The 24,956-nt window shown below is 53.3% G+C and overlaps 1 protein-coding gene across 4 annotated transcripts in view; it reads right to left on the reverse strand.

Annotated features, from left to right (window-relative positions):
• Window positions 1–24,956, reverse strand: part of GTF3C1 (general transcription factor IIIC subunit 1) — a 72,536-nt gene that overhangs the window by 6,880 nt on the left and 40,700 nt on the right. For 3 of the 4 annotated variants that reach the window (XM_061210304.1, XM_061210302.1, XM_061210305.1), the window contains 18 exons: window positions 24,176–24,430; window positions 23,763–23,908; window positions 22,521–22,618; window positions 21,928–22,024; window positions 21,632–21,809; window positions 18,766–18,907; window positions 18,245–18,380; window positions 17,738–17,819; window positions 17,416–17,604; window positions 15,497–15,654; window positions 13,503–13,645; window positions 11,310–11,391; window positions 9,161–9,273; window positions 7,418–7,480; window positions 6,437–6,530; window positions 2,854–3,026; window positions 1,418–1,705; window positions 435–694 (listed from right to left, as the gene is read on the reverse strand). In XM_061210304.1, the coding sequence (XP_061066287.1) occupies window positions 435–694; window positions 1,418–1,705; window positions 2,854–3,026; window positions 6,437–6,530; window positions 7,418–7,480; window positions 9,161–9,273; window positions 11,310–11,391; window positions 13,503–13,645; window positions 15,497–15,654; window positions 17,416–17,604; window positions 17,738–17,819; window positions 18,245–18,380; window positions 18,766–18,907; window positions 21,632–21,809; window positions 21,928–22,024; window positions 22,521–22,618; window positions 23,763–23,908; window positions 24,176–24,430 (2,697 nt within the window). The remainder of the gene's footprint in view (window positions 1–434; window positions 695–1,417; window positions 1,706–2,853; window positions 3,027–6,436; window positions 6,531–7,417; window positions 7,481–9,160; window positions 9,274–11,309; window positions 11,392–13,502; window positions 13,646–15,496; window positions 15,655–17,415; window positions 17,605–17,737; window positions 17,820–18,244; window positions 18,381–18,765; window positions 18,908–21,631; window positions 21,810–21,927; window positions 22,025–22,520; window positions 22,619–23,762; window positions 23,909–24,175; window positions 24,431–24,956) is intronic. The other variant, XM_061210303.1, reaches the window with a different exon arrangement.

Here is a 24,956-nt window from a genome sequence, read left to right on the forward strand (position 1 = left end):
TAATATTCTCGTTTTATGTGGAGGAAGGAGAGACTGCCAGAAATTAAGGGTGCAGGAAATGGATGTTTAAGCAAGTCATTATCGTCTCAAAGGCAATCAATAGAAGAACTCAGAGAAGTGTAAAAACTGGAAGTAAAGGAGATAAGAGATAATGAATATAAGCAGAATACTCATCCTTCACAGCAAGAGGTCAGAAGGCAACACGCAGGTAAAAAGACCATGGTGGGCCCTAACCACACAGCGGGCACAGCCCAGGGCTCCCCAAGTGAGTGGGCAACTCAGGACGCGTGCCCCCCGGGCCGGCTGCTACGGAGAGGAGGGCTTTTCCTTCGTTTTCCGCTTTGGCTCAGTCAGTGGTGGCTGCCGCACGTGGCCTTGGGAGCCTGGCCATGAGCCCCAGGTCTGGGCCACGGGGCAGCTGGGGGAGCACTCACCAGCAGGCCCGAGCCCGGTGGGCTTCGGGGTGCAGCGCAGCCGGAGCCTGACCCGGCAGGAGTTCACCACGATGCTGTCGCTGGGGTTGAGGTTGCGGTTGCTGACGATGCCGGGGGCGCAACAGCCCTTCATCAGCAGGTAGTTGGTGTGGGATGCCTGGCGGGCTTTCACCTCGATGCTCCGGCGCTTGGCCCCCGAGCCCTCGTCCAGGTCTTCCTCTTCGTCCTCGTCCTCTTCCAAGGCGCCGTCCTTTCCCAGGCTAGGAGCAGAAAACGGACCTGGACGACGGGGCCCAGCCCAGCCTTCTGCTGGTCTGGCCGCCCCCTCAGAGAGCGGCACTCTGACCACAGACGCGGCCCTGGCATCCGGCTGTGAGGTCAGGTCAGCACAGGCTGCGCTCCAGATTCATCCCCCTCGTCCACCTTCCATACCCCGCCCTCCCCCCGCCCCCCGTCCCTATACCTGTGTCTCTGCAAGGGCTGTCCCTTCGGCCTGGAAACCCTTCCTAGTCTCTGTCCAAAAATGCCTGCTTTTCCATTAAATCCCAATTCAGCTATTAACGGCCTCAAGGAACCTTTAACGATCCCCCTGCTCTGCCTACCCCACCCTCCGTGCCACACTGTTCTGGGTCCTTCTCTTTGGCGCGGCCCAGTCACCCCCTCCTCTGGCTCCCCCGGCGCCCAGAGGCACCAGCAGGAGGTGCTGCACTGGACACCGTACTGGAATCCCTGGTTCACAGACACATGACGCCCCGACCCGGGAGCTCCCGGAAGGCACTGCCGAGGCCCTACTGTCTTTGTACGGCAAATACCCACACAATGCCAAGCACAACGCAGAGAAACGCAGCACGTGTTCGTTGAAAATAAAAACCAGATGACTGAGGAAATAAAATTGCAGATGCCACAGCCTGAGAGGAAGTGATGGTGCCCAAAGCCCCCGACGGTGCTCGGAGCAGCATCCCAGCGGCTGCCCCGGCTCTTACCTCTTAATGACCTCGTTCTCCACCATTGAACTGTCCACCACAACGATCTGCTCTGGGATCCTGACGTCCATGGAAACAAGGCCCAAAGAGAAAAGGGTCAGGACGGCCACACAGTGTCCTCCAGGGCCATCCAAAGAAAATGCCACCAGGTCGCTTGTGGAGTCGTTATTATCCTGGTCTTTGAAGGAAAAATTATCAGGCTGGTCCAACTTGCCGGCAGCCTGGATTCTGTCGAAGAACTGGAATGATTCTGTGCAGATGGTACTTGGAAATCGCCACGTGAAAATCCTACACAGAAAGAGAAGGGAAGGGCCTTTCTGAGGACGGGATGCTGGAGGCCTTGGTGCGGATGGGCTGAGGGCACTTCAAATCTTGCCGTCAACACTAAACACACCGGCTTCTCCCTGGAAGCCCTGTTTTCCATCTCGAATGAAGGTGCTGCACCTTTTCATCTAACCCAACACCCCAGGCCTCGTGGTACCAAATTGGGGAAGATGAATGTGCTTTTTGTAATCATCTTTACACAAGGCAAGCCCTGAACCCCTACAGAGGGGAGGGGACATGCGTGTGTTCAATCTCACAGTCTCCACTCAGAGCCTGCAGTCAAGCCCTCGCCTCTGTCCAGAGGGGTGACTTTCCAGACCCTGTAACCACCTCTTGCTGACGTGCCGTCAACTGGGTCTAAAAAGTACATGATGGGGCTTCCCTGGTGGCGCAGTGGTTAAGAATCCGCCTGCCAATGCAGGGGACACGGGTTCGAGCCCTGGTCCAGGAAGCTCCCACATGCCACGGAGCAACTAAGCCCGTGCGCCACAACTACCGAGCCTGCGCTCTAGAGCCCGCGAGCCACAACTACTGAGCCCGCGTGCCACAACTACTGAAGCCCACGTGCCTAGAGCCCGTGCCCCCCAACTAGAGAAGCCACCGCAATGAGAAGCCCGCACGCAGCAACAAAGACCCAACGCAGCCAAAAATAAATAAATAAATTTATATATATATTATATATAAAAAGAGCTACTTAAAAAAACAGAAAGTACATGATGGCTTCCAAATGAAGTGTATGAGCCTGCAAGGCAGGCAGCCTGGTACAGCTCGGAGCCGTGAAGATTAGGACCGAGGTTATGCCCAACCGGGAGGGTGCACTTTCAGCTGGTCTAATTATTAGAAACTCATTTTACCCAATTTGATGGGAAAAAGGGAAACAAACTACCTACAAAATTGGTAAAACACCCCAACACAAAATACAGCAAGCATTAACCTTATTCCCATAGAAGGGAGGACAGACATTGATGAGAAACTTGGTCCCAGAGGCTGCGTCTCGCACACGAGGCCACAAGAGGCCCAGGCCGCCCTACTCTCTGATGAAGAGGGACGCCCGTCACTTCCGCTCACCTGTGCCCCTCTCCGCAGACAGGCCCTGCCCTCCCCGTGCTCACCTGTGGTAGGTCTGGGACAACTGGTAGGACATGGGCGCGAAGGGCAGAGCGCGGTTTTTCTTGGGGCCCAGCATGTGGTTGACCCGGCGCCGGTTGACCAAGCTCCTCTTCTGGTACTCCACAAAGGCCTTCACCAGGATGTGGTCCTTATACTCCCGGTAGAGGCGGAACGTCTGTAACACAGCAGGCCGTGCGTGAACAGGGCTCTCCAGCCGGCGGGGGGAAGACCCAGACGTGGATGCACAGAAAGCCACAGCTGATCATCGATGGAGGAAGCGGCTGGCGGTGGGGGAGAGCCCGGAGGAAGCCCACATCCCGATGGTCGGCCTGCACCCACCTTCACGTCACCTCAGAGAGTACAGAGAACAGGCAACTGCAGGGAAGGGCGGGCTGCGCCCCATGCCTATTTCTCTGGCTGCAAAGACGCTGGGAGCTGACACAGAATCATCTCTGATACCACTGTATCCCTTACCCCTACCTAACCCATCAGCATGTCTGCTGGGCTCTACCCCCAAAATATGTTCCCAGACGCATCTGGTCTGTGCCATCTACACTGCCACCATCTGGGCCATGCCACCATCATTTCTCCCCATGGCCTCCTGCCAACCATTCTTGCTGCTTCCTGCCCCCTGCCCCCAGCCCGACCACTCTGCATAGCAGCCAAAGTAGCCCTTTGATGCCTAAATCAGACCACACGTTCCTTCCCTGCCTCGAAAGCCCCGATGGCTTCTGTCTGCAGGCGGAACTCCCAGTCCTCACTAGGCTTGACGAGAACCCCGTGAGTGGGACCCGGCCCACCACCCCGGCCTCGACCCTACAATAAGTGCAGCCCTTGCTCACCACCCTCCAGCCTCACCGGCCTCCTGACGTTTCTTGAAAAAGCCAAGGCACTCCCGCCTCGGGGCCTTTGCACTTCCCGCTCCCATTTCTGGGACAGCACACTCCCCCAGTCCCCGCGTGGCTGACTCCCTAACATTCGGCTCTCAGCTCACACACTTCCCCTCAAAGGCCAAATCCTCCTCCGTCCTGCTCCTCTGCAGTCAACTCAGTTACATTAACCTGTTTCCTTTTCTCCGTAGTAACTGTGTCTACCTGAAATGATCTCATTTGTTTATTCACTGTCACTCTCTTCCATAAGAACACAGACTCGACTCTTACTGCTGCCCCAGCAGGTGCCTGGCACCCAGCATGGGGCACACATGGAGGGCGGTGTTGGGTCCTGGGTGCAGAGGACCCCCCGTGGGCCATGCCGCCATGGCTCCCTGGCTCGCAGATGTGGATCCCGCCCAGAGGAGGGGCAGCTCAAAGGACTGCGGGACCGGCAGCCCCGTCATTCCAGTTTTCCGAACAGCGTTGGTTCAATCAACTGACAGCGAATGTCGAGTACACACCAGCCTCCAGGAAAGTTCAAAGCACTGGCCAAGAAAACCTGCAGGCATGGTCTGAGAATCCTGGCTTAGAAAGTTCTCTGCTGCACTGACCCCGGGACCCGAGGGTGACAGGAGACTGAGGCTCACGGACTTCGAGGGATCTTCCGAGGCCACACTGCTGGGAGTGGCAGGACCAGGGAGAGGACGAGGTGTCGTCCTCGAGCCAGTGGCCGGGGGATTGGGAGTCAAGTGGTACCACCTCTACGTCAGTCCTGGTGCACGGACGAGCAGCCTGATGGGGAAAGACTGAGCGGGGCGGAGGGAAGAAGCAGGGAGCAGCCGCTAGGTCATCACTGTTTCCCCCCAAGCGCAAGTGGAAGCTGAATCCAGCTTCCTGGGAAGCACCTGCACCTTCTGCTCGTCTCTTCCACGTGAAGACGAGGATGGGCACACCCCCTAGACAGCCGCTGGCGTGGAACAGGAGCGCACAGACCACGTACAGTGAGCGGGGAGTGTGGCACAGCCCGTCAGACTCCCAAGAGGCTGGGCTGTCACAGACACAGTGAACCGCCACCTGGGGTGCCTAGGACGTCCACCTTCCTGCAGCACACTTCCCGGAAGCTCGGGGCTGCAGGGAGCCTGGTAGGATCCCGGGTGGCCTCTGACCTCATCCCTTTTCTTTTTTTTTTTTGGAGGTCAGGGGGGCACGCCACGTGGCTTATGAGATTTTAGTTCCCTGACCAGGGATGGAACCCGGGCCCTCGGCAGTGAAAGCGTGGAGTCCTAAACACTGGACCACCAGGGAATTCCCTGACTTCATCCCTAATGACCTCCCATTCCTTGCTGCCAGGGGGAGGGGGTCCCTGAAGAAGGGCCCTGTGTCCTCCTTGGGCTCAGGTGCTCTCCCTCATGCAACTTCCCACACCCTGGGTGGTCAGGGAGAGTGACAGCCCCTTGGCACCATCCCTACTGCTCAGACCCCACCTGGAAATGGAGCTGGAGGAAGGAAAAATGAGGCCACGGCCCTGGCTGGGACACAGGGACCAGGCTCTTGCCATAACTTGGGGGCTGGGCTTTCTCGTGTGACGGGGGCTTGGACTGACCCCCCGAGGTCCTGCTAGCTCTAACCCCGGCTGGGCAGGAGAGCTCGTCAGGGCCCTGCCCCCTCCACTCCTGACTGCACACTGTGGGGTGGGGCTTGGGGCCCACGTGCCACAAGAGCTCTCCAGTTGACTCTGAGGCATCCCCACAAAGTGTGGGACAGCACCCGTCTGAATAGATCAGTGGGATGAGAAATAACACCAGCTTTTGTTTTCTTATTTTTTTTCCCCGCATGTCCCAAACTGGCTTGAAGAGCTGAGTTTAGGGTTTAGAGACTAAATAAAAAAGTAGACAGGCTCTGCTTGGAACACACTTTTGCAATCCTTAGAAACAAGGGAAGCACGGGCTCGGGGAGAGGGCCCCTCTGCTGGGGGCTTGGAGCCACACAGACTCAGGTTAGATGGATGAGCTCTGGGATCTTGGGCATGGGCTTTTCAACTTCTCTGAACCTCAAGTTTTCACACTTGTAAAAGAGCACTTCCCAGGCTCAGCTCGGGGCTGAATGAGATCCGCCTTTCTCGTTCATCCTCATTCGGCCACGATAAAGCAGCATTACAGTTCTAGTAAGTTCTCAGGAGATATATGACTCAACGCCTGCAGAAAGGCAGCTTTCCCACTGGGCGATATCTAGCAATCAAAATATGTTGACATCTGTCCGTTATAATTGGAAAAGATATGCCATGTAGTCCAATTACTTTCTCAGCTCTTTTGAGAGGCTCATTTCCTCTTCTGCCTAATTTTCTGCCTTCAATATTAGACTCAAAACCTCAGCGCTGGGAGGGATTTTGGAGGTCACCAGATCCTGTGCCCATACTTCAAAGATGAACGGGGGAGTGCCCTGGCGGTCCAGGGTTTAGGACTCGGTACTCTCACTGCTGTGGCCTGGGTTCAATCCCTGGTTGGGGAACTAAGATCCCAAAAGCAGCGCGGTGCAGCCAAAAAAAAAAAGAAAAGATGAACAGAGTGAGGGCTAGAGTCTCAGGGGCAATCAGGCCCTCTGAGGCCCTGCAGTGAAGAAGTGAAGGGGTGGAAACCTCACAGGGCCCGGCCTGGGAAAGGCCCCGAGTTCCAGAGCACTGCTGTGAAGCTGACGTTGCGTCCCCGACACCCACCTGAAATGACTGGTAGATCTCCATCTGGCTGTCCGAGAGGGCCAGTGTGCTCTGGATCAGGTTCTGGAGCACCAGGAAGTGGATGTCATCCACACTGAAAGAGACGGGGCAACAGGGCCACGTGAGCCCACAGGCCACAGGGCACCGCTCATCTTGGGTAGATTCGGTCTCAAAAAATTTTCAATCTCACAAAAGTGATACGAATGTCCAAACTAGTCATAAACCAAAACAAAAGAAATGATGGTTTTTATGCCTTACTGATTGGTCCATTTTCACAGGGAAAAAGTTTCAGTCTGGTGGGTAAGGGGTGACATAACCTGGAATCGGGTTTTCATGACAACTAACTCACGTGGTTAGCACTTAGATTTTCTTTTTGTCTGATTTTAAACAACTGTTTCTCCAACGAGAATAGGCTTTTCATTGAATACAGAGCTAAAAATCAAATTGAATATTGATTATCCAAGATGGAAAGAAAAGGCTGAGGCTTCTTTCTTTTTTTTTTTTTTACTTTTCGCCGCGCTGCGCAGCATGTGAGATCTTAGTTTCCCGACCAGGGATCAAACCGGTGCCCCCTGAAGTGGAAGTGTGAAGTCTTAACCTCTGGACCACCAGGGAAGTCCCAAGGGAGTTTTTGCTTGGGAAGTTCATGGGCTAGGAGTTCAAATCCCTTCCCCAAGCCGTCCTCAGGCCGGGCTAGGGACAGGCGGGGCGAGGGGTCGGCACACTCTCCCCACACAGGGCCTAATAATAAATAATTTAGTCTCTTTGGGTCCAATGGTCTCTGTTGCAGCCACTCAACCCTGCCGTTAGAGCGTGAAAGCAGTGCAGGCTACACGTGCAATGGGTGTGGCTGTGTTCCAATAACACTTTATTTCCAGAAATCGGCGCCAGGCTAGATTCAGCCCTAGATGACCCTGTGCTAGGTTGCAGACAACCCAATCAAGCAGCCGAGGAAAAGGCACTGGGTCTGTCAGTACTTGCCTATTAAGTTCATCCTCTTTCCTGACTTGATCTTTTTCATCTCCAATCATCAAAACTCGGTATCTGCATAGGAAACAGAAGAACTTGTGAACAGAGCCCAGCTGACCTCCCATAGCCAAGGTGATGCTCGCGGGAGGCGGTTACTGATTGGCTAACATGGTGGAAAAAATAGTAAAGTCCCTAAAATTGAAACATGTATGTGTAAATTAAAATGAGAAAACACCACGTTCTGCCCATCGAATTGAGTGTGTTGCAAGAATGAGGGTTGAGGAAATGAGGAGTGTTCGTTCACTGACCATTTTGAGGCAACAAGGAGATGTTAACTCACAGGGAGCGACTGTTAAGTGTTACTGGAGGAGGACAGACAGCTGTGGGCTCACCATGATGAAAAACAAGCATAAGGAAGAAGGTGGGGAGAAAACACCCCACAGGGCATAGCTGTATTAGGCGATGGGATTACAGGTTAATCCCTGATCTACTTTTCTGAGCTCCAAGTAATATTGTTTTATTGTGTTCATACCAAGCAAATAAATATAGAAGTAAATTGTAGAACTCTACAAAAAAACATGGCCATCTATTTGAGACATTTCTTTGGTTTCTACAAAACTAAAGTCAAAACTCATCTTTGCAATCGTCAATTCTTCCTAAAATTTAGGAACAAGACAAAGCACCTTTTCAGAAAAACGTGACCTGATTTTGGTCAAACAAGAAAATATTTGGAACCGTCTTCTCTTTTGCTTTGCCTGCCAGAATGCTCAAGATCAAATTCAGTGGTAAACCGTTACAGCTGGAACTTTTTTCTCTCCTCTAGATGGGTCATGAACTCTTATTTAAAACTCTTAAACTTCTTCTTTTATAACTAAAAGTTGCCCACACATTTATTGAAAATATGTGGGAACAGAAATTATATATAGGTAAACAGGCCACTTGAAACATCTTCAAGACTGAAGAGAAACCATGCCACTTGCGGGTTCTGGGGAGGAGTTTGTGGCGAAGGCAAAATCTGTAAACGGCTACAAATCGCTCCTTGGCTCTGGCACACAGTGGGCACGACATAAACTATTTGTTGGGTGAATGAAAGGACGAGATCCCCAACGGAAATGTAGACGGCTCACTGAAAAGGTACCACGCAGTTCATAGTGGGACCTGATGGATGGAAGAAATGTGGAAATACAGTGGCGAGAGGGACTATCCTGATGAGGACGGTGAAGAGAAGGGATTCACATTTGGATCAAGCAGCGGAAAAAGGTCTGGTTCACAGCACTCAAGATTTTCAAGTTTCACAGGTCTGGGCTCAAACCCAAGTATGTTCTTTTCCAGATGCCCAGTGGTTGAGCTGGAAAGAGCAGGGGCTCTGGGGTCAGACCTACCTAAGTTCAAATCCCGGCCTGGGGCTCACTAGCACTGTGACCTTGGGAAGTTAAGTACATCTCAGAGTTTCCTCGTGCTTAAAATGAGCCATCACAGCAAAAGGACTCAAATACCTGAGTAAGCCAGAATTAAGTCAGAGCAGGGCCTCCATGGAATGGAAGGGAGTGCTTGGTGGGGCGCGAGGGATGGCAGTGCCTCCCATTTTCAAGTCGCCCATGAGAGGAGACGAGGGTGTCCAGAGTCAAGGGTAGTGCAGAGTTCGCTGCAAGGTCAAGTGGAACTGCTGGTGGGGGACACACCCGTGGCGGTCCTGGCCGGTGACTTTTCCTCTTGCCCCAAGGTTCACACAGAACCTTCCCAAGGGAACCTTACCTGGCAAACAGCTCCTTGAGTGTGTCTGGGATTTCAAGGTTAGGATTCTTTAGGGCTGAACTGAACTTCTCTTTAAGCTTCTCCACAAATTCTTTAAACTCGCTGGCACAAACCTTTCAACATGAGAGAATGAGATGTTAAGCCCTTTTTCTCCCTGAATGGAGGTTTCACTAAGACACATTGAGGGAAAATCTTGTAGCAAACTCCCTCTGCAGCGACCTCCCAGAGACAATGACAGAAACACTGTCTCCTGTGCCCTCCTGCCTCCCCAGCCCCCCCGGGAAGGTGACAGATGCTCGCCACTTCACTCGGAGATGGAGAGAGCCTTACACCTGCGCCGCCAGCACTCTCCCCCGAGCCCCAGACGGGAGCCCCGAACGTGTCCTGTGCAGTCTCCTCCAAACAGCAGGCCTGTGTCCCCTCGCCGCCTCCCTCCCCCCAGGTCTGTTCCTCTGTGACTCACCTGTGCAAGTCGGCCTCCACCGCCACGCTCAACCGTGAACCCCAAACCAGACCCCTCCTCCTCTGTACCCAACCTGCGACCATCCCAGTGCAGACCTGGATCACAGCGTGGTCCCTCACTGCCTCACCACCCCCAGGCTCACACCTCCAACTCATCCTCCATGGTATGGCCAGCAAACCGACCCCGTCACCCTGTCACCCGGTGTCCAGCGCTACAGGACAAGTTCACACTCCTCCCTGACGCCTCTCGCTGCCGTCCTCCCATGGGGCACCTTGCCCCCCGTCCTTCTCTGCCTTTCCTCGGCTGGTTCCTCATCTCTGCAGTCTGGGCTCAGTGGTGACACATTTGAAAAGCCCTCTGTAGTAGATGCCGTTGGTCGCCTACTTCCTTCATCCCGTTCTTTCTTAGCAGTGGAGCCAGCCCCAATTTGGTGTGGGGAGACAGCCTGCCCAGCTTCCCGAGGTGAGTCAGGACGGATCTTCTGGGAAAGGCTGTCCCCTCCCTGATACGAGGTCCCTCTCCCCACTTCTTCTTGCCCTGGGATTCAGTTGTGAGGACTGAGCACCAGCAGTTACCTGGCAGCCATGAGGTGACCAGCATGAGGATGGAAAGCTGACCACCAGGAATGGGGACGGAGTGACAGGATAAACCTGGGACCCCGAGGACATCTCTGCTTTGCTGCACCTGCATAGGACGGCCTACTTCCGGGCTGCTTGGCACATGGGGAAAAAAGAGCCTTAAGCCCCTGTCACGTTTTTTTTTTCCGTCACCTGCATCAAAAGCACTCCTAATTCTCCCTCTGAGACCTCAGCGGCCTGTGCTTTCCTCTCTCAGGGTGGCTGCGCTGTTCTGCGGTGCGCATTTACTTCTCTGCCCGTCCCACTGCCCTGTGGCTCCATTTCAACTGGCCTCGCCTGGCACAAGTCCGGACATACACGCAGCAGAGTCCGGTGTTAGCTCAATGAGTGAGGGGTGAGCAGACTCTGAGCCACAGAACAGAGAAGCCTGGGTCTGGAAAGACAGCTTCCTTCCTTGTCAATCACTGTCCCGGCCCCGCCCACAGAAAACTCATGGCCGGGCTTCCCTGGTGGCACAGTGGTTAAGAGTCTGCCTGCCAATGCAGGGGACAAGGGTTCGAGCCCTGGTCCAGGAAGATCCCACATGCCGCGGAGCAACTAAGCCCGTGCGCCACAACTACTGAGCCCGCATGCCACAATTACTGAAGCCCGTGCGCCTAGAGCCCTTGCTCCGCAACAAGAGAAGCCACCACAATGAGAAGAAGCCCGCGCACAGCAACGAAGACCCAATGCAGCCAAAAATAAAAATAAAATTTTAAATAAAATTAAGAACAAAAACAAAAAACTCATGGCCTATCCACGAGCTTTCCAGAAGTCTATCTGTTTGTAATTTCTGAAGAGCAACCCTATTTTCTTAATAAAATAGACCCAAGTCACAGCAGCGTTGCAAAGAGACATGGCAAATTCTAATCATCTTTAAAACTGATGCTGGACCCAGATCAAGTGAGGGCCACAGCCAAAGAACTGACAAGTCAATTTCCCAAATGAGCAGGGGAAAAGCCCATGTTTGCAAGGCTGGCAGAGGCACCGTGGGACCCAGAGGACCAGACTAGAACCTAGAAATCCCTGCCTCAGGGCTGGCTGAGCCCGACCACGGCGCGGGGCCCACCTTTGGGTCTCCGTAGTCGCATTTTCGATTCATGAAATCTCCAACAAGCGCCTTATCCTGGTACACCTCGGCGAGGCAAACCCTGTGGAGAGAGCAGGGCGCAGTGAAGTCTGGGCAATGTAACGATGCCCACGTTCAGAACCACTGGAAGATTTCTGTCCTAACAGTTCTGGCTTTGGGTAAACATGAAGTGTGATCTGCTTATGTGCCTGCTGGGTGATTATAGCTTTTGAAAATGAAGGATTTGGGGTCGGCCTGTTAGTGCTCACGCTTCACATCTCGACTTCTCTGAGCTTCTGTCCTCCACGTGCAAACTGAGAACAGTAGCCTCCACCCGCCTGCCCTCACGGGGATTTGGCCAGGACCACAGGAGAGACCTATGTCAAAGAGGATCGTAAGTTTAAAAACAGGCCCTGGTGTTTGGTATTAAGAGCTCCAGCCTCCTCCAGCACTCTGTCCACTGCACACATCTTCACACCTCCAGGCATCAAAAGAGCCTGACCTGCCCAAAGGGAAATGGAGGGAAAGACAACCAGCGTTTGCTGGGTTCCTAGGAGCTGCACACTTTGAAAGCTGGAGCTGCTCCTTCATAAAGAGCTTGCAAGGTAGAGACTGTCATTCCACTTCACAGCTCAGTGAGGTGTAGGGTCTGCCCCTGCCCGTGAGGTCACACAGAAGCCAAGGGCCAGGGCAGGTGGGACAGCAGCCTCTAAGGGGATAAATGCCCCGTCCCAGGTCCCACAGCTCTGAGCTGCAGTGGACGGAGACCTGGGCCTGCGCACCCTGCAGCCACCTCATGTCCCCCTTCCCCGGCTGCTGCGGGACAAGAGGAAGGGCGTCAGGCAGGGGCCAGGAAACCCGAGTTCCAGAACTCACTTCACTGCCAGCTCACTGTCACCCCAGCCAACTTGCACGCTCTCTCTGGGCCTGTTTCCACTCTGCAAAAAGGAGGACTTTGGACCAGGTGATCAGAGCCCTTTCAGACAGAACATTCTAAGAGTCTTCCACGCACTGGGGAAGTGGCTTCACACAGGAAGGCCCCTTGGTGTGTCTAACCCAGTGGTTCTTGTTGGGGCGATCTGCCCCCCCACCGGGGGGCATGTGAAGACATTTTTGATTGTCACAGTTGGTGGTGGGGGGGGTGGGTCGGGTTGCCACTGGCACCTCGGGGGTGGAGGCAGGGAGGCTGCTAAACACCCCACAGTGCCCAGGACGCCCCATAACAGAGAACGAGCCGCCCCACATGTCAGCAGCGCCGAGACTGAGAAGCCTGGGCAGAGGGCTGAGTCTCCTCTGCAATCCAGGGCTGGGCTGCTTTCCTTGCAATCTGGCTGACTGCAGGCAGCCCAGGGCTCGGAATCAACCCGGAGCCACGCTCTCCCACTGACCCGTGGCCCGAACATCAGCTGGTGGAAGCAGCTCCGCTTCCCGGCCCCACCCTCGTGCCGGCTGCAACACTCGGGTACCTTCCCACACCACCCGCCAGGCTTCCCCACTCGAGCCCACGCCGGCGGAAGGAGGGAGCTGCAGGAGTCTGACGGGGCTGGCGACGGCTTTACACCCTGGCCCTGAGAGACACGGACGGCAGGGCAGCCTCTCCGGCAACTGACGATGGGGGAGGCTTTGCAGCTCCTGGTCAGCTGCTGTGCCCTCACGTCTTTAGGGAACGCCCGGCTCTGCTGAGGAAATGGCCGAGTGCTTTTGGTCCAGTGATCCCTTTCCTGTCTAGCTTCTTTCTGGAGTGAGCTATGTGATGGGCCACTAACACAGAGACATCAAGAGCTGCTCTGGAGTGCTGAAACCCTAGTGGAAATGGGCGGAGGCCTCTGCTTTCACCACATGCTACTCAGGTGAGGTGAAGAGGTAACATTCAGCGCTGTCACCTAGCCTGTTTAGCCTGTTTCTTCACCTGTAACAAAGGAGAGCAGCACCTGCCTCACAAGGCTGTTCTAAAGTGTAAATAAGACCTTGAATGTGAAAGTGCCCAGAATCACACCCAGCCCCCCAAAATCAAGGACAATCTCACCAGTAGTCTCCAACAGACTACTGATGTGCTACTGGACGACTCAGATTTTATCTATCTGGATTTTACAGCCGACTCTTAAGCAAATGGGATGAAAGAAGAGTAAAGAATGAACTAGAAGCATTGGGATACCCTCATCTTGGAGTCATGGAAGTTCAAAGGAGGCTTACTTATAGTTCAGGTAGGCTTGTGGATTTTTGACTATGTAGCGAGCTCTTCGTCCGACCGAATGGGATGTTTTATCCAAAGACTCTTCCAAGGTTGAGTGCAAAATGTCCCGCACGACCTGCCAGGGGACAAACGGGCCCTTCACCTGGATCAAACATTAAGCCAAGACACAAAATCAGTATCCTCGGAGCCCACGTTATGGGTCACTAATGTAAAGGAGGGGGAATACGCTCTGTGGAGCCTCTTTCCTCAGCGGACACTCAAAACTGTCACCTCACGCATTTACTCAGTCACATTTACTGGGCACTGACCACGCGCCTGGCCCTGAGTGGGTGCTGGGCAGAGAGGAATAAGACAAATCCTCCAGGTCCAGTGGGAAAAGTATCTTTTGGTGACTAGCAGAGGTGCTCGGAGGGTGCCTGGGTAATACTGACTGGAGGGCAATGCGTCACAGGAGGTCAGGAGTACAGAAGATGCATTTCATTAGATGGTTTTAGAGGTTTAAGTACCCATTGTGTACGTTCAAGAACGCTCTGTGTACGGCTCTGGTTACACTAGTGGAAACAGAACGTGCCGAGTCACAGACTCAGGAGACCCTCTCAGTGAACACATGCAGGAAGGCACAGCCCAGGTAAGGAAGGGGCTTGATGACAGGGTTATTTTTTTAGCGCCCCAGCAGGAGTGGGCCCAGGAATCTGATGTAAGTTGAAGCGAGTGAGTGGAGGGTCCGTGCAAGGCTCTCCTGGCTCCCCCGGCTGCGTGGAGGGCGGGGTGGGGGGGAGGGGAGAGGCCTCTCCCATCAGTGCTGTGATGAGACAAAGCCAGGTACTAGGGACAGCAACATGCCTTCGGGTTCCTCCTGGCAGAAGGGATTGGGTGGGAATTGAGGAAGGGGTGGAGGGATAAGAAAATCTGGGGCAATGATCAAGAAAAGGGATTTAATGAGCTTGCAGGCAGAGAGCATCAGACCTCTCAGTGGGTTTCTCTTGGCTGGTATGGCTGAGAACAGGAAACACAAACGGGGCTCCTATGAAGCCGCCTCACCTACTCTGCCTGGCGGTATTACTGCCTGGAAGGGGCCCTGGACGGGACACTGGCAGAGCCCACGCTCCAGGTGGCTTCTGTGAACCAGCCTGATGGGACATTCGCCTCGGCATGGCATGGGAGGCGGGGAGTGAACCCGGGGACAGCCACCGTCCCATGCTGACTTGGTCCGCACGGACAGAGTGATTACTGTGCGGGAGGCACCACGCGAGGGGCTGCAGCTACAAAAACAAGAAGTCTCTCTGCCTCTAGAAGCAGTCACTCCAGTGGGCCAAGAGGCGCCAGAAGCCAAAGGAGCAGCGTGAAATGTACGCGTCCAAGGGGCAGAGCGAGAGCGCAGTAACTGCTTCCCTTTGGCAGGATCAGTGAAGCCTTTCCAGAGATGATAAGCAGTTACTGAAAGATAAATAGGAGTCTTCCAGGCAGATGAGGGTGGGAGGCGGGGAGCAGGGAAGGGTCAGATTCCTGGTGAAGAGAGAGGGAGAGCACAGCTCTCAGCCGTGTGGCCTGCAGCCAGGCAAAGACATAGACGCGCGAGCCGAAGCCAGGAAACAGATGTGCAAAAATAAGCATGGCGGGCGCGCGGATAACTCAGAAGAACCTGCTGTCTAGCACAGGGAACTCTATCAGTGCTCTGTAATGACCTACATGGGAAAAGAATCTAAAAAAGAGTGGATATATGTATATGTGTAACAGATTAATTTTGCTATACACCTGACACTAACACAACATTGTAAATCAACTATATCCCAATAAAATTAAAAAAAAAGATAACGAGCGTGGTATCCATTGCTAGGATTCTGGGAAATGCTTCTCCCAGTGGCCAAGTGGAGTAGATGGGATGGATGAGAGGTCCCAGGCACGAGCCTCCCTACGTGGGTCCCACAACGAGAGGGACTCGCAAATCAGCGGGCCCGAGGCTGGGAGGGGGCGGGGGCGCCGGGCCGCGAACCTTCGTGTTGAGGACGTTGCTGGCAATCCGGCAGAGTACAAGCAGCCCGTCCTCCTGCATGGACCAGGTGACACGCAGCCGGGTCATCCTCTGCAGGGCGCTCTGGTCGGCCTCGTCGTGGTAACGCAGCCTTTTGCTTTTTTCTTCCGGGAGCTCTTCTAAGAGGGGAAGAGGAGAGGGGGCCTCTAATAACCAGTTTGGAGCTGTCACTGTGGAGAGGGGAAGGGTCCCTACCCAGCAGGTCAGACTGCACCAAGGTACTGGTTATCAGAATCTCATCGTGCGGGGAGTCACGTAAACTATTCACAAGACTCAGCCCATCCTGGCAGACTTTCTTTACCCCTTTCATCATTTCTCTTTGGTCACACTTCATGGCAACGGGCTGGGCAGCCTGATGCAGCCTCTTGTTAGTTATCTGCCCATCTCTGATCCTTCCCTTGGAGGCACCGAGCCCTTTGAAAGCACCTCGCACAGAAGCCGAGGGAGCCTGCTTGGGGTGCGCTCTCTGGATAAGTGGGTCCCCACCATTCCCTGCTCTGCGACCTCAGAGATGCTGTGCAAACTCTGGCGCATCGTGGAGACAACAAGGCCCACCCAACGGGGCTGCCTTGAGGAGTGAACGAGGCTGGGTATAAAACACCTCACGCAGCACCTGGCACAAAGTAGCTACTACCTAAATAATAACAATCACTAACATTATGGAATGTTTACTAGGTGCCAAACTTAAGCTTTTTACATATATTCACTTATAATTAAAAATAATACTTGGCAACAACCCTATGAGAAGGATACAATTATTATCCCCATTTGCTAGCTGAGGAATCTGAAACACAGAGAGATACAGCTCCTTGCCCAAAGTCAGAGCCTAGTAAGCAGCAGACAGGATTGGAACCCTGAGCTCTCAACCACTGGGTTTCCCAAAGTTTCTTCCCCTCGGGGAGACGCTGGTGGCAATTTCACAGGCAGACGCCATATGCTGCCATATGCTACCGCCAATTCCAAAAGACTGTTTGTTTAGTGAGTGTCTTCCAAATGAGGGCAGGAGAAAAGTGGGCAACAGCATTTAGATTCAAATCGACACCACCACCGAACTTTGCCTTGTAATGCATTCAGGTCTTTGCGAGCCAATCGATCTTAGGCGTATCTGGACAGGCTGAACGGAGGAGGCTGCTTCAGCTGACGTGAGGCTATCTGTTGTGAGCACCAGCCGAATAAACCACTGCAAACAGGTTCCTGTTCAAATATTCTGTTCTCAGCTGAAATAGCTATAGCTATCAGATCACTGTGAAAACACACACACCACTGAGGTGATATGAAAGTGGCCTAAAACCTGGACACTGGTCTTCTCGCTGCCCTCCTTCACTGTAAATACTGCCCAAATGAAGACTCCGAAAGGGCAATCTACAAGGCACCGCACACGAGGGGTTCACGAGATCTGGAGAGATCCTGAGGGCTTAAGTGACGCCCATGTTGCCTCTGATTTAAAAACACAACGTAACTTTAAACTTCGCCCTGATTAGCACAGATGCAGATATTAAAAAGCGAACCAAAAGAATAATAGGATTTGGGCTGGTTGTGATGAGGACTTTGCTATGGATTTTTTGCCGAGGTTTTTTTTTCCCAGTTGAGAAGAAATTAGAAATTTGAACTGAGGGAGTTACTAAGTGAAAAGGCTCTACACAATGCAGAGACAGAGAAAGCAGGGGGAAGCGCAGAGTCAGTTCGAGGCCCTCTCGGCCAGCAGGCTGAGTGTGGAAAATAAAACGTGATCAGGCAGAGTTAGTGCTCCAAATGGAAGGAGACGGAACCCGAGTCTGAAGGCAGAGCTCAGGCTGGGCTGCGGGGAGGCTGCTGTCCATCCCCAGCCAGACCGTGCATGCAAAGGCAAGCCTGGCAATCACGAACGAGCATCACGAAACCTTTTTTCTTTCTCTTGATCTTCTTCCCAGGGTCCTTCTTCAGCCGCTTGCGCTTCTGGCTTTTCCCACCCCTCACTTTCTGGTTCCGGTCCAGCGTGGGCTCTCGGTCAACCTCAAAGTGCTCTTCCCTGTCGGCACAGAGCCCCGATCCGGCTCGTGCTTCTCCCCAGACAGTCAACCTGCCGCTGCCTGGAAATAAGCACAGGACACCGGCGCTGCAGAATGACCTCTGCAAAGGCCAGAAGCCAAAGCCAACGCGCAGCGATCGTGTGGGCCCGAGACGGTCCCACGTCTATTTCTGCTGAACTCCTGGCCCACGTACCTCCAGCGCCAAGAGGCAACGGGCGCTTGGACAGGAACGTCTGCAGCCTCACCGTGAGCCCGTTCTCCGACGCGGTGGTCTCCTAAAAGACGAGGATGGCACCGGATAAAGCGTGAGCTTTCATGGACCGCGGGGAGCCCAGGGCAGCCACAGCGCTGAGGTGCACGAGTCTCTGACGAAGAGACTGTGCCAGGACCACCACCCTCCTATCACACACGTACCCCCTCCCCATGTGACCTCTGTCTTACAGACTTTCTGTTCTTTCTTTTAAAAAGGAATAATTGTCCACATCGCGGAATAAATTAGAATCCATTGGGGAAAAAAAAAAAGGCCAGGCAGATATTTAAGGGGCCTGACATACCTATAGTATATATGGAAGTAATTATTTGTGTCTCTGGTCAATTTTCGTTTGGCCAGTTCAAAAACTGTGAGCCAGGAAAGGGAGAGGCAGGTGAGTAGCAACGGCAGCCCCCCCGGGGGATGGATGCCCACGTCCTGAAAGCCCACCTTTTTGGCCTTGTCGATGATGTAGCTGGTCCAGATCCAGTTTCGCTTTAGGTGTCCGTAGAAACTGGAATCGAGCCCAGCGGCTCCCAGCCCATCTCCGGGGATAAAGCCTTCATCCACGACCTCACGGCTGCCCCTGGGAGATGGAAATAAACAGAAAACAAGCCCTCCTTGGGAACTGAAAAGAGAGCTCATGGAGTGGGTAGGGGGCATTTATTATAACTGTTACCTTCCCAGAAAAACACCTGGCAGGTGGAAGTAAAGGGCTTGTCAAAAACCCGGACTGTTGGGTAAAATTCCCAATTTCTGCACTCTGGCTACTGGTTCTTTTTATTTTTTGACCATAGGCGAGCTAACTACAGCATGGCTGGGGCCAGATGTGAGCCACGGCCACCAACTTGCAGCCTCGGCACCAGAGACTCAGGCTTCCGGGCCTGACGGGGAAGCCCGATGGGGGGCGGGCCCGAGTCTGCAGGAGCAGGACGCACGCGGGGACAGCGCGGGGCGGGGCGGGGACGCACGCGGTGTACTCCATCATGGCGCACTTGCGCTCCAGGGTGTGCTTGTCCATGGCACTCTCCTGCTCCTTCTGTAGACTGCCCTCCTCATCGCTGCCCTGATCTGGGTCGCTGTTCTTCCGGATGCGCGGGCAGCGCACCACGCCTAGGAAACCAGACACAAGCCCCGCTGAGGACACCTTCCTGCCACGGTCTGCCAGCCACAGCCTGCCGAGGGGTGGCGAGAGAAGACTGGATTCCCTTTCTGTGACCAGGCTCCCCACCAGGGGAGAGGGTCTGAAACTGGGGGACCTCTTTGCACAAAATGCAGAAGGCAGAGAGTTAAAGCTGGTCGTGACCCTGAGAAAAGGGTCTGCATGCAGTCTGTACTCTATTAAGGAGGCAAGGCGAGCAGGCAACCAGAGAAACCCCACGCCTTCTTCCTTCCAGAGGGATGCCCCAGGGAGTTGTGTGCCGCACAGAGGAAGCGACGAGTGAAAACGGCTGCACACAGTGGTGGCTGCCAGGGTCGGGCTGGTGGTGATCTAGACAGACAGTGCGAGGCAGCGTCACAGCCTCCCTGGGCCCACTGGGCTCCAGGAGCAGCCAGACGTTTCCTGAGTGCCCCAGAGGTGCATTAATTTAGTTGGGAAATTACATTCAGTGATTCCACAATAAAGCATCTCTTGCAAGGAAATATAAAATACAACTAAAACCGTTGCTTGTGTCAGGCCAGGGAAGGCTATGATAATTTGCAGACTACCGAAGAGCCTCTCATAACATGGTCAGCGGGAGACTTTGGCCTGGGTGGTGGCGAGGGGCGGCGGGGAGAGCCCATGCCCTGCACCTCCCAGCTGGAGCTTTACGTGAGATGTCTGGTTCAAGCTTCACCTCAGCCCCACAAGGCGGTGGTGGTGTTCCCAGATTAGAAATGAAGAAACTGAGGCTCAGGAGGTTACAAAGAGCTTACCCAAGGTCATGCATTTGAATGGACCTTGAACCTAAGAGGACTTCAGGTGATGTTTCGCCTTGCACCACCAAGCTGCCTGTGGGAGACGCAGATTCAGGCCCTCCCCAGGGCTGCTGAATCCAAATCCCTGGACCGCGCCCAGTAATCCGCATTTCAACGGGTTCCCCAGGTGCTGCCTGTGTGCACTCATGCTCTGGGAGCCCCACTTTAAAGGATGCTCACGTCTTATTATTGACGGGGCAGAACCCCCTCAAATGTTTGTTGAATGAAGGGACAATCAATGCCTAATTAACGGACTCAATAAGCCTCCCACATTTCGGCTCACGAACATGGGAAGGGATGGAAATTCACCAGTTGTCAAGCCTGAAAAACTTTGGTGCAAATAACATACTGGTTCGCAAATTTTTATCTAGGTATAAAATGCAGGGGAATTAGGGCACTTTAAAATCTGCCCTGGTAAAAGCCTAGCTCACTGCTGATGCCAAAGGATTCTACAAAACACTGTTTCTAAAATTTGTCTGGACCCATTAAAGGATCTATACAAGTGCTCACTAGCCTATTGGCATTAAACAGTTCTACCCAATAAACATGTGGCTCCTGCTTTGCAAAAATCAAAGTGTAACCTTGATCTTCCAGCTCTGTGACAGAAGGAAGAGAGGGAGTCCTCTCCCAGGTACAAATGGAATGTGGCATCCTTTTCCTCCTGGGACAGGTGGCAAGAAAGGAACTGATGAAAACTGGCTTAGAGGAAAGAGCACAAGACTGGAGGTTCTAACGCCTTCTACAAACCCTCCATTCATTCCACAAACATTTACGGGATGTCACCTATGTACCAGGCACTTTGAGACACGCTGGGGATACAAGCCAAATTTCCTGTACTCAAGGAATTCCCAGAATGACATCAGATGACAGTAAAGATGCTGGAAAGGCTTTCTCGGAGAGAGAATGCTTGAAGTAGGAGTGGCCATCTGCAAGGTGAACATAGGTCGGGATGTTCCAGAGAGAGAAGAAAACACAAGCCAAGGCTTAACTCAAAGCCCAAGTCATCCGACCCACGGGACAGTCTGGTCAGTTCCTCCTCCTAAAGACCTCCCAACCTGTCCTCTGTCCTTCACTATCACCAGCAGACCTCTCCTGGACCCAAATCACAGCCCCTAGCTGGTCTCCCTGCTTCTACTCTGGTGCCTCTCAGTCTGTTCTCCACACAGCAGGCAGGGAAACTTTGAAAGACCTGAGATCTTGGCTTACAACCTCCAATGGCTTCTCACTGCTCTCAGAACAAACCTAAACTCTTCCTGTGTCCTGCAAGGCCCCAGAGTCTGCTTCCTGCCTGCTTCTCCGTCTCATCAGCTGCCACTCCCCTCCCACGCACACCGGCCTCTTCTGTTTCTCCATCAACACTCGGGGCCATTGCACCTGCCTGGGATGCTCCTCCTCAGCTCTGGTCACGGCTGGCTCGGCCTCATCCTTTAGAACTCAGCTCAAAGTCTCCTCCTCAGAAAGGCTGCTCCTGACCAGCCCAGTAAAACACCCTCGATTCATCACCCGGTGTGTTTCCTCCCCAGCTCTTATCACACTCTGGATCTCTGTGTGCTGTGTCTTCGCCAAGACAGCCTAAGTCCTGTTGCTGTGTTACTGGGCGTAGGAAAAGACACACACAAGGTGTTCAATAAATACCTACAGAAGGAGCAAATGAATAAAGACAAAAGCGAAGCTGTGTGGGCTCAATGGGGTGGAGGGCTAGTGGCCCTCCCAGGTGAGGTCCACCACTGTCCTTTCTAAGGGAGCTTCCAGGACACTCCAGGCCTCCGGGGGACAGTCGGAAAACCAGCAGGTGGCTTCTAGTCTCTTCTAGCTCTAACTCCCGGCTATCCCACAGAAAGGAGGGAAAACGGCGAGTCCAGTAAAGATGGATGGTACCTAGTGGGGTGTTGAGGCAGACGCACTGCAGATCGAACCAATAGTTCTCCACGTCCTGCATTGAGTTCAGGACGTAGAGACGCCTCTCGAAGGGCCGGCTGCTGTGGGCCAGGTTGTAATGGGGGTCACAGGTGGTGGTGTCCACGATGACCACGTTCTTCTTCAAGAAGATAAAGACCTACGAGGGAGACACTGGATGGGGTGAGGGGAGAGCCTCAGCCTCAGCACCGGGTGAGGTGTCTGGAAACTGCGCTTAGCCGTCAGGACCACCTTCATCTGGGCCTGGAGGCCGTTACCTGATCTTTATCCTGGAACTTCTCTGTGGGCCCGAACTGGAGCAGCCCCATGTAGCACAGCTTCTGAAGGTTCTCCACCACCGAGAAAATGTAACGTCTGGAAAACAGAGGGGGGGTGGCGGGTTCTCAGCTGCCGTCAGGGGGTCTGCATGGGGGTGAGGGATGTGACTTGCTTCTTCTCCGCTCTTCGACCTATGGGACCTCGGGGACGGGCCTCAGGCCTGAACTGTGCTGAGACCCAGAAACCCCATCCCAACACCAACCAGGGCAACGGGGCATTGATCCTACTTGGGGGGCTTGAGTTCGAAAGTAAAAGTAACAAAAGGAAAGACCCACCTCATTACCTGCAGTCTTTATCAGCAGATTTTACTTTAAAAGAACCTTGAAAGCAAGTACTAAAATGTCCCAGCCCACACTGCATTTGCCTCTGTGCTTTATGTAGAAGGCACAGGTGGCTGAATTAACGACCTTGGGTCGCTACAACCTGGCAGGCAGAAACCTTTCCTCTTCCTGATCAACGATTACTCAGAAGCCCAACTCCAAGGGGCCTACCAGGACCCTCGGCCGCCCTGAATCGGCTGCAGGGACCTCACCTCTTGTACAGAAGCTGTTGCCGGATGGGCCTGGGGAGAAAGCGGATCAGTGTGTGCTTCTTCAGAGGGTCGTTCAGAAACTCCTCGAGGTTGTCCACCTGAGAGGTGATTTTCAGGTTCAGCTCACCCTCAAGGACAGGGTGAATTGCAAGAATGGTGAAAAAAACATCACTACTTTCTAGGCTGTGGTCTCGCTGAATCTGGCCATCCGTCCCATGGGGACAGCGCCCCCTCTTGCCTGTCCCTCCAAACCTCCCACATCTCTCAGTCCTGACGCCCCTCCCCTCCAACCCATCTGCCACACTGCTGGGTACAGTAAACAGGTGGCTTCACTCACTGCTGGTGGGCATGCAAAGTGCTAAAAGATTTCTGGGGGACAATAGGGGAATATATTTATTCATATTAAAAAAGTTTTAAAAAGATGAAGGATGCTTATTGCCTTTAAAGCCAGTGATTCTACTTCTATCCTTAACCTAAGACGAAAAATTTTGGAGCTGCCCACAAATACGCCTACCAAAAGGTATTCATCAACATGTCACTTACACCACCAAGAAACTGGAGCTTAAATGTCCAAAAATAGAGTACTGGTTAAATAAATTAGGGTACGTGCATAAGAAGGAAAACTACGGATTTACTTAATATCAAGTTAAGGCAACGATGTGGAAAATACAATACATTGTTCAGTGGAAAGAACAGATCATAAAAGAGTAAATACAGTATGGTCTCAATTCAATTTTTTTTTAAAAAGGAAGACCTCATATATATATATACATGCATTACATACAAACATGGCATAGGAAGAAAAAGACTAGAAGAAAATGCACCAAAAACACTAGCAGTGATACCTCTGAGTGATGAAGTTATAGCATTTCTATGGTAATTTCTATTTTTTCCTTTTTCTGTATTTACCAAATTTGTAAAAATATATTTTATTGCTATACCATAATTGTCTGTCTTTTGACTGATCTAGAAGAACAAGTCTTTGAAATATTTCCCTTGACCCACCATCTATCCATCCATCCATCCACCCAATCTATTCTATCTGCCTTTCTTTCTATCTATCTATCTATCTATCTATCTATCTATCTGTCTGTCTATCTGTCTGTCTGTCTATCTGGCGAGCCACCCAGCCAGCCAGCCAGCCAGGCAACTGCAAGTATTTTCCCTTGACCAGGTGAGTGTAGGCCCTCTGGTATGGAGCTGAGGGACCAGCCCCTGAGAAAGCCTGGGAGTCATCAGTACCTTGTAGCTGACTTGCACAATCTGGGTGAAGATGGAGAGGGGCAGGCAGAGAAGAATGTCGCTGACCAGAGCCCAGCCGAAGCCAAAGTCCTTGTGGACTGGGATGGGAGGGATGTAGCGCGTCCACGAGGCTTCATCCACATACACTAGGAGAAAACAGGGGTCAGTCCTGAGACAGGGTCCTGGTCATGATGCTGGTATCGCCTCCCAGTAGGTCTTGGTTCCCTCTCACCACAAACTAGGGCAAAACCCTCCTTGTCAGGCAGGAAGCCCAGAGGCTCAGGAAGTTTGGATTATGTCTTTGTTTTGATCAGGGCAATATGGGGACTCAGCCAGTTCAGATCATAAGGACAAGGAACCACCATGACTCCCCTCTGGACCCCACTGTGGCCTGCCTGCCCAGGGCATCTCACCGGTCTCTGTGGAGAGCTCCACTTCACCCTCCCGGGTGGCTCCATCTTGGGTGTCCTTGGGTGGGGCATCGAAGGAGGCCTCCAAGTTGCTCCCGGAGGAGGATGGGGCCCCCGTCCTCCTTTCACTGCTGAAGCCCGGCTTCTCCACCGTGTCGCTGGCAGGGTGCCCATAGATCAGGTACCACAGAAACATGTGGATCACCCGCAGGCGAGGCATTTTGGGCAGAAACCCTAGAGAACGCCCAAGTCCAGGAACTGGGGCAAGAAAGGAGGGCGATGCTTGAAAATCCCAGATTTAAGTGAGTTCAATTCATTCAAAAACTATTGAGTGCCACTGTATCCCAGGGGCCAGGGAGACGGCAAATGTTTTCACCCTCACGGGACTTACTTTCTAGCGGGAAAGGGCAGACAGTAACAAACTACCTAAGATAGTACATCGGATGGAAATAGCTGATGCAGAAAATAAAGCAAGGAAGGCAGAGGAGGGCTATAATTCTACAGAGGCCTGGAAGGTCTCACTGGGGAGAGGCCTTAAGGGACGTCCTCGAGTTGGTGAGGGAGTGGGCCATGCAGACACCTGGGCGACATGCCCCACAGGGCGAATGCAAGAAGCTTGAGACGGGGGTGTGCCTGGCACATTCGAGGAAGGGCCAGGAGGCCCGAGTGACGGGGTGGAGCAAGGAAGGAGGAGCGCGCAGGAGGTGAGCCAGAGTGTAACAGGGCAGGGGGCCACCACGAGAGACCCCAGCAAGAGGACCTGAGGCTGATGGGGACTGCGCAA

Source organism: Eubalaena glacialis, chromosome 13, assembly GCF_028564815.1.
Source record: "Eubalaena glacialis isolate mEubGla1 chromosome 13, mEubGla1.1.hap2.+ XY, whole genome shotgun sequence".
Lineage (NCBI taxonomy): Eukaryota > Metazoa > Chordata > Mammalia > Artiodactyla > Balaenidae > Eubalaena > Eubalaena glacialis.